Source organism: Brassica oleracea, chromosome C9 (genome assembly GCF_000695525.1).
Source record: "Brassica oleracea var. oleracea cultivar TO1000 chromosome C9, BOL, whole genome shotgun sequence".
In the NCBI taxonomy this organism is placed as follows: domain Eukaryota; kingdom Viridiplantae; phylum Streptophyta; class Magnoliopsida; order Brassicales; family Brassicaceae; genus Brassica; species Brassica oleracea.
Genome location: NC_027756.1, coordinates 52,645,042 through 52,653,486, shown reverse-complemented (window position 1 = coordinate 52,653,486; position 8,445 = coordinate 52,645,042). Strand labels below are relative to the sequence as shown.

The window sequence follows — 8,445 nt, the reverse complement described above, 5'->3', positions numbered from 1 at the left end:
AATTATAAATCTTAAACACTAAACTCTAAATCTTAAAAATAAATATTTTTTTAAAATAATATTTTTTTAGAACTATTGTTATTTTTATTTATTTAATTTTTAATTTTTTATTTTAAAAGCATAATATAATTTGGCAAGTTATTTTGTTTCCTTAATTAAAAGATACTAGATCTAAAATGACAACTTTCTATTGGTTGGTGAACCTAAAGGTTCACCCTAGGGGGTGAACCCAAAAAAAATTTTTACTAAAACCCCTATGAACAGTGGCGGAGCCAGCTCGGTTTTTTACAGGGGTCAAATGCATAATAAACATATGCTATATGGGCCAATAAGATAAATTTTTAGTAACTATTCTGCAAAATACAAGGAAAAATTTATTTTGATACAATTTCATATGGGTCATATGACCACCCTCACCAAGCTGTAGCTCCGCCACCGCCTACGAATTCCACATGGCTTGTCTGAAGCAGAGACAAGATCTCACGATGTCAATCTGATGCTCATTCCTATGGTTGATCATATAGCGTCTTTCTAACTTTTTATACGTGTTCTGATTCCTTTGTCATTTTAGTTTTTTCAACTAATAAATTGTTAGTGTTATTTTTTCCTCTATGTTGGTTGGTAACTGTTGGAATAAAAACAAAGAAATATGCATATACATTTATTTATTTTCTTTTGAAACTTTGATTTGCATTTCTTGCTTTCTAATCTAAACAAAAATCCCTAAATCATTTGTTATATCAAGTGGAGTTCTTGCTTCTCTAATGTATAATGTATTACAAAGCGTACCTCATTGACATCGTAGTGCGTTTGCGGTTTTCATTTTGGGTAGTCCTAATCAAAGATCATGCCGAAACTTTTTTTTTTTTTTGGATAACTTAGGTATTACCGGTCTTAGGTCCAGTCCTAAGATAAAAATGTTTTGTTTGCTATCTTCTATCATACTACAAAACATCTGATCTATTAGCTTCATAAAACCAACTGCCCCAGAATTGGTGAATAAGTTTCCAGTGGTAGATCGAGTTCAAGAAACGGCCTCATCCGGCTTACGGCCATGGTCCTATAACCACTAGACCACTACCACTGGAGCCCAAACGAACTTTTGTTATTTCCGATATATTCCCATACAAACCAAATCTGATTTTAAACCTATAGTATACGATAGGCCTGAGACTTATTATCCGAGATCCGGATTCAATCCGAGATCCGTTCTGGATCCGCTCCGAAAATAGGATATCCAGAGTGCCCGGATCCGAATCCGGATAGTAAAATCTTGGATCCGTGCAAACCGAATCCGGATCCGGATATCTTAATTTTTAGGTCCGGATATCCGGATCCGGATCCGAATTTTTAAAATACATTAAATTTTTAAATTTTATTAATATTTATATTTGATATATTAATATTTATACGAATAAATCTTATAATATTATATTTTAGTTTTTACAATATTATAAACATATATAAATATATTTATATATGTTTATAATATTGTAAAAACTAAAATATAATATTATAAGATTTATTCGTATAAATATTAATATATCAAATATAAATATTAATAAAATTTAAAAATTTAATGTATTTTAAAAATTCGGATCCGGATCCGGATATCCGCGGATAATAGAATATCGAGACACATATCCGAAATCCGGATATCTGGAAACCACGAATCCGGATCCGGATATTAAATCCACGGATCCGACGGATCCGGATCCGGATCTGGATACCCTAAATTTCTCGGATATCCGGATCCGTCCCAGGGCTAGTATACAGTATACGATACATATTTTATATTATAGTTTTGACTACTGATGTTCATTTTAAAATTGGACCCCACTAGCTCTTCTTGTCTTTCTCTACCTACTAATAAGGGGCATGTGGAGCAATCATGTAGGGTTGTGTCTCCACTCTTCACGTAACTATATTATTTAATTACGTTATAATAAATACACCTTATCTGCTAGGAAGTAGCACTCACTGAACTTTTGGATTTGGATCCGGAAAAAAGAAAAGAAGAAAAGCTTCAATGGATCAGAATAATGGCCGACGAGTGGTTCTGTTTCCACTTCCAATACAAGGCTGCATCAATCCCATGTTTCAGATGGCCAAGATTCTCCACTCAAAAGGTTTCTCCATTACTGTCATCCACACTCGCTTCAACGCTCCAAAAGCTTCAAGCCATCCTCTCTTCACCTTCTTAGAGATACAAGACGGCTTGTCTGAAACAGACATAAGAACTGATGATAACACTTGGCTCTTCACTCTTCTCAACCGAAGATGCGAGGCTCCGTTTCGCGACTGTTTGACTAAGCTTTTGAAATCTTCAGATTTAGAAACAGGGGAGAAGAAACAGAGGATTAGCTGTTTGATCCATGATTCTGGATGGACCTTCACAGGATCTGTAGCTGAGAGTTTGAAGCTCCCGAGATTGGTTCTCAATGTGTACACTATCTCCTACTTTCGCAGCCATTTTGCTCTTCCTAAACTCCGCCGTGATGTGAATCTTCTGTCGCAAGGTATCTTTTCATGTTCCGATCTTTTTAGATATTCTCTCCGTTCCACAAATATAGACTTTTTAGTATTTTCAACATTAAACTACCATAATAAAAGTATCTTTTACGTAATTTTCAATTTTCAATAACTTTAATCAATAGTAATTCAATAAAATCAATTAATTTTTTTAAAGTTTACAATTTTTTCATAGAAAACACAAAAAAAATACATCTTGTGAAACAAATCTTTTTTCTAGAAAGTCTATCTTAATGGAACGGAGAGAGTATTTAAGAATTGATGGAATTAAAATAAATAGAATGGTAGTGATGGAATACGGCGAAAAAATAGAATGAAAATCATTCCATTCATTCATAACCAAATTTGTTATGGAATGATTTTCTTTGTATGTTATCTCTTTTAATGTGGAATTATGGGAATGAATATTCCATTTCATTCATGTTAAATGGTGAATTTCACACATGAGTTTACATCAAAAATCTTGATCTATTTGTTGCACAATTAACTGCATAAGCAAATTTATTCTATAGAGAGTGAGTTTAGTGTCCTTGAAATATTAGGGTTCCCTACATCTTGCGTACAGATCAAGCAACTCTTTTTTCTTCTTTGCTTTTCCTTTTTCAATTTACAGATCCAGACCAAGATGATGTAGTTCAGGAGTTTCCACCACTTCGAAAGAAGGATCTTGTGCGGCTTCTTAAAGAGAAAAGAGAATACTTAGAACCCTACTTGAATATGATTTTGGAATCGACAAAGTCGTCTTCAGGCATTATATTCGTGATGTCTTGTGAAGAGTTGGACCAAGACTCATTACCTAAGGCACGTGAAGAATTCAAAGTACCGATCTTCGCGATAGGTCCATCTCATAGCAAGTTCCCAGCCTCGTCTAGTAGCTTGTTCACACAGGACGAGACTTGCATTCCATGGTTAGACAAGCAAGAAGACAGATCCGTAATCTACGTGAGTTTCGGTAGCCTCGCTTCCATGACCGGACCAGAGTTAATTGAGATTGCTTGTGGTCTAAGAAACAGCGGTCAGCCCTTCTTGTTGGTTGTACGGGTTGGCTCGGTTAAAGGCACAGAATGGATCGAGGCCATACCGGAAGAACTCATGGCAAAGGTTAACGAGAAAGGGAAGATAGTGAAGTGGGCACCACAACAAGAGGTTCTGAAGCATAGAGCTATAGGAGGATTCTTGACACACAATGGTATGAACTCGGTTGTTGAGAGTATTTGTGAAGGCGTCCCAATGATCTGTTTGCCTTGTTTTTGGGACCAGTTCTTATATGCAAGACTTGTTAGTGACGTGTGGAGGGTAGGGCTGCATCTAGAGCATCGGATTGAGAGAAATGAGATTGAGAGTGCGATAAGGAGATTATTGTTTGGAAGTGAAGGAGAAGCAATCCGAGAGAGGATGACACTTCTTAAGGATAAAGTCGAAAGATCGGTTGAAGAAAACGGTTCGGCGTATCGATCTTTAGAGAGTTTGATTGATCATATATCGTCTTTCTAGCTTTATATGGGTGTTTTTTTATTTCTTTGTCATCATAAATTTCCAACTAATAAATTGTTAAATGTTTCGAAGATATTCCTCCAATGTGGTTGGCATTGTCTGAATAAAGCAAGACTAATGAATCTAATATGCATTTAGTTTTATTTAACTTTGATAAGCATTTCTTACTTTCTAATCAAAACAGGATGCCTAAAATATACATTTTTAATAACTAAAAATTTCTGAGTTAGAAGCATCATACATCTTTTAAAAAAGAGATCTAAACCATTTAAAATGAACTCTTAGTTTGAAAACAAATTTTTCAATGGGAATGAGTTGATGATCCATTGGAGCACCTTCAACAGTAGAAGTCTCACTAAGTTTCTTAAAAAAAAATATATATAAACAAAGAAGAATCCAAATTCTAAACATAAACATTATAAGATACCATTCAGAATTCCTTCTACACACATGGCAATCTAACATTGGCTTTATTTTAAAAACTTAAATAAAATTTAATTAGTAAATAAGAATCCAATTTGAGTATGTAACCATTGAGGTTGCTCTTGAACTTATGTTAGGTTATCATCAATCATCATACAGTTCATTTGACCTAAAATGAAATTCCTCTTCTTCTTCAAAAAAAAAAAAAAAGAAATTCCTCTTCTTCATTTTTCCTTATTGCAATTAGGTTTAGAACTTTTAATTGCATTCATTAGCTTTAGTTTTGGCGAATTTGACCCAATGTGTATAATGTACCTCATCGACTTCGCCGGTGGATTTGCTGTTTTCATTTTAGGTTGACCTAAACAAAAAAAAAACAACATGCCGTAACTAAAATTTGTTAATTGTTATTACCGATATATTCGCATATAAATCGAATCCGAATATGAACTCAGTGTATACGATACATACTTATTTTTAATTCTGACTGATATAATGTTTCATTATTAATCTGGACCACTAGCTCGTCTTTCTATACCTACGGAAGGCATAATATAACATTTAGAATTTTGTTTCCACTCGTCACTGTAACATAACTATGGCTCCAAATGCTAACTACTGTCTCGAATATAGTTAGTAGTAACGAAAATCTCAATATATATATATATATATATATATATATATATATATATATACATTTTTGTTAGTATTAAAACCGCTCCACAGTTATTCTGTACATTACTATTTGGAGCCTATATTAGTTTATTAGGTTATATAGATATCTTAACTCCAAGGAAATATCATTCACTGAACTTTTGGTTTTGGTCCAGGAGAAAAAAAAAGAAGAAAGCTTCAATGGAGAAGAGTAATGATGGCCTACGAGTGGTTCTCTTTCCACTTCCAATACAAGGCTGCATCAATCCCATGATTCAGCTCGCCAAGATCCTACGCTCGAGAGGTTTCTCCATCACAGTAATCCACACGCGCTTCAACGCTCCAAAAGCTTCAAGCCATCCTCTCTTCACTTTCTTAGAGATACCAGACGGCTTGTCTGAAACAGAGAAAAGAACTGATGATAAGACTTTTCTCTTCACTCTTCTCAACCAAAGATGTGAGGCTCCGTTTCATGACTGTTTGGCTAAGCTTTTGGTATCTTCAGATTCAGAAACACAGAGGATTAGCTGTTTGATCCATGACTCTGGATGGACCTTCACACCATCCGTAACAAAGAGCTTGAAACTCCCGAGACTGGTTCTCAGCACGTACACAGTCTCCTTTTTTCTCAACCATTTTGCTCTTCCTAAGCTCCGACATGAAGCGTCTCAAGGTATTATTATTTTCTCTCTTTACATGCCATTTACTCTCTAACATGAATATTTCCTATTTTTGTTTAATTTTTCCATGTTTAGATCTTTTAAGATATATCTAAAATTAATTTATTTATTTTTTGTTAAGTATTACCGCAACGGTCATATGAAATTATCTAAACATGAGTTTACACATCAACAGTCCTGATAAATATGTAGTATAAGTATAACTAACTGTATAAGAGATTAGAGATTATAATGTTCTATATATAGAGAGTACGCTTGAGATCTTAGGGTTTATAAAATTTGAGTTTCTTACATCTTGCGTATACATCAGGCAACTCTTTTATATTTTCTTTTTGCTTTCCCTTTTCTATTTGTCACTTTACCATACCATTTACGCTATATACTATAACTAACTGTATAAGCGATTTTGTTCTATAGAGAGTGAGTTTGGTGCGCTTGAGAACTTAGGGTACAGAAAATTAAGTTTTTTTTTACATCTTGCGTATAGATCAAGCAACTTTCTTTTACAGATTCAGAACAAGACGACCTAGTTCAGGAGTTTCCACCACTTCGAGAGAATGATCTTGTACGGCTTCTGAAAGAAAAAAGGGAGTACTTAGAACCCTACTTGAATATGATGTTGGAAGCAACAAAGTCGTCTTCAGGCATTATATTCATGTCCTGCGAAGAGTTGAACCAAGACTCATTACCTAAGGCACGTGAAGACTTCAAAGTACCAATCTATGCGATAGAACCATCTTTTAGCAACTTTCCAGCTTCGTCCAGTAGCTTGTTCACACAAGACGAGACTTGCATTCCATGGTTAGACAAACAGGAAGACAAGTCCGTAATTTACGTGAGTTTCGGTAGCCTCGCTACCATGACCGGACCAGAGTTGATTGAGATTGCTTGTGGTCTAAGAAACAGCGGCCAACAGTTCTTGTTGGTTGTTCGGGTTGGTTTGGTCAAAGGAACGGAATGGAACGAGGTGATCCCCGAAGAGCTCAAGGCAACGCTTAATGAGAAGGGAAAGATAGTGAAATGGGCACCGCAACAAGAGGTTTTAAAGCATCGAGCAATCGGAGGATTCTTGACACACAATGGCTGGAACTCGGTGGTTGAGAGTGTTTGTGAAGGCGTCCCTATGGTCTGTTTGCCTTTTATATGGGACCAGTTTCTAAATGCAAGACTTGTTAGTGGTGTTTGGAGGGTAGGGCTGCATCTAGAGCATCGGATTGAGAGAAATGAGATCGAGAGTTCGATAAGGAGTTTGTTTTTTGGAAATGAAGGGGAAGCAATCCGAGAGAGGATGAGACTTCTTCAAGAGAAAGTTGGAAGATCGGTTAAAGAAAACGGTTCGGCGTCTCGAGCTTTAGAGAGTTTGATTGATCATATATCATCTTTCTAGCTATCTTTGTGTTTTGAGTTATGCGACTTATGTCTTATTATTAAGTTGTTTTGTGTAATAAGGAAACACTTCCTTGTGTTTGGCATTGTTGTTGGAACTTCTTTTTTTATTAATAAAATATATTTACATAAAAATTGAATCTTAACTAATAGTCTAATACCAAAACTATACCAGATTGATCAATATTTTAAACCTGAGTATAAACAAAACATATATATCAATTAATTATCGAGAATTCGGCCAAAAAAAACATGAACTTTACACAAATTGCCAAAAGAAACCTGAACATATTGGCTGGCCAAAAAAACATTATACTTTTATTGACTTTTTCAGTTTATTAAAGATAAATGAATGAAACGACGTCGTTTTAGGTGGCTTTGTTATTAAAAATATGTGCTTCCCGCGATTCGAACTCGTGCACTCGTGATCAATGGTAGGGGTTGTGCCACTGAGCTAGTGGACTTTTCAAGGGATTGACGAACAGAGTTATTTTTAAACTACGAAATCTGAGTTAAATGAATCAAAAAGAAACGGCGAGGTTTTCGTGTTTACTCTTCCTCGTAGCCTTCTCCGGCAATTTCTTTGGTTCAGACACACTCCCATCACCACCTTTTCCACCCTTCTTCGACTGTTGAATCGCTTCTTCAACTCCGTTATCGGAATGCCTCAACGATCTTCTTACGTCCCTTCCATCTTAATGAATTTCGTCCTTGCCATCTCCTCACACCACGAGAAGATTCAGAGAGAAAAATCTCCAAATCGATTTGGGTTTCTGAGAAATTAGGGTTACGTTTTTCTTTATTTCAATCATCCATACATCTTTTGATTAATAAAATAAAATCTATATGGTACTCTTTCGAAAAGTCCACTAGCTCAGTGGCAAAAACCCCCTTACAACGACCACGAGTGCACGGGTTCGATACCATCGAACAACAATTTTAATTGAACAAAACGACGTCGTTTTGAGATTTTTTCATAAACAAAACAAATGGATGAAACGACCTCGTATTACTTAACGGCAACATTTAACGTCTCGTTAACACTCTCTTAACTGTGGGCTAACAATGTGTTAATCTGGTCAGTCAATCGTAAGTTGCTTAATAAACTGAAAAAGTCAACAAAACAAAAGTAAAAAGTTTTTTTGGCCAAGCTCGAGTACATGTTTTTTTTTGGCAATTTGTGTAAAGTTCGTGTTTTTTTGGGCGAATTCTCATTAATTATCTTTAGTTGTGATTAATGGTATAGAGAAGCCAATTAAGATTCGGATTCAAAACC

General features: G+C 35.3%; 2 protein-coding genes across 2 annotated transcripts; both read left to right on the top strand.

Moving 5' to 3' along the window:
- The first annotated feature begins 1,957 nt into the window (after positions 1–1,957).
- LOC106312877 (UDP-glycosyltransferase 76C5-like) lies at positions 1,958–4,153 on the top strand. Its single transcript, XM_013750559.1, has 2 exons — positions 1,958–2,519; positions 3,146–4,153. The coding sequence occupies exons 1-2, from the start codon at positions 2,030–2,032 to the stop codon at positions 4,024–4,026; spliced, it is 1,371 nt and encodes a 456-aa protein (XP_013606013.1). The 5' UTR covers positions 1,958–2,029; the 3' UTR covers positions 4,027–4,153.
- A 1,146-nt stretch (positions 4,154–5,299) lies between these two features.
- LOC106316806 (UDP-glycosyltransferase 76C5-like) lies at positions 5,300–7,170 on the top strand. The gene is made up of 2 exons (XM_013754674.1): positions 5,300–5,776; positions 6,293–7,170. The coding sequence occupies exons 1-2, from the start codon at positions 5,305–5,307 to the stop codon at positions 7,168–7,170; spliced, it is 1,350 nt and encodes a 449-aa protein (XP_013610128.1). The 5' UTR covers positions 5,300–5,304.
- The last annotated feature ends 1,275 nt before the right edge of the window (positions 7,171–8,445 follow it).

Bases quoted from the DNA above. Each gene is read 5' to 3' on its own strand.
- LOC106312877 (XM_013750559.1), top strand. From the start codon at position 2,030: ATGGATCAGAATAATGGCCGACGAGTGGTTCTGTTTCCACTTCCAATA. The intron at 2,520-3,145 runs GTATCTTTTCAT...TTCAATTTACAG, and splicing joins TGTGAATCTTCTGTCGCAAG to ATCCAGACCAAGATGATGTA.
- LOC106316806 (XM_013754674.1), top strand. From the start codon at position 5,305: ATGGAGAAGAGTAATGATGGCCTACGAGTGGTTCTCTTTCCACTTCCA. The intron at 5,777-6,292 runs GTATTATTATTT...TTTCTTTTACAG, and splicing joins CCGACATGAAGCGTCTCAAG to ATTCAGAACAAGACGACCTA.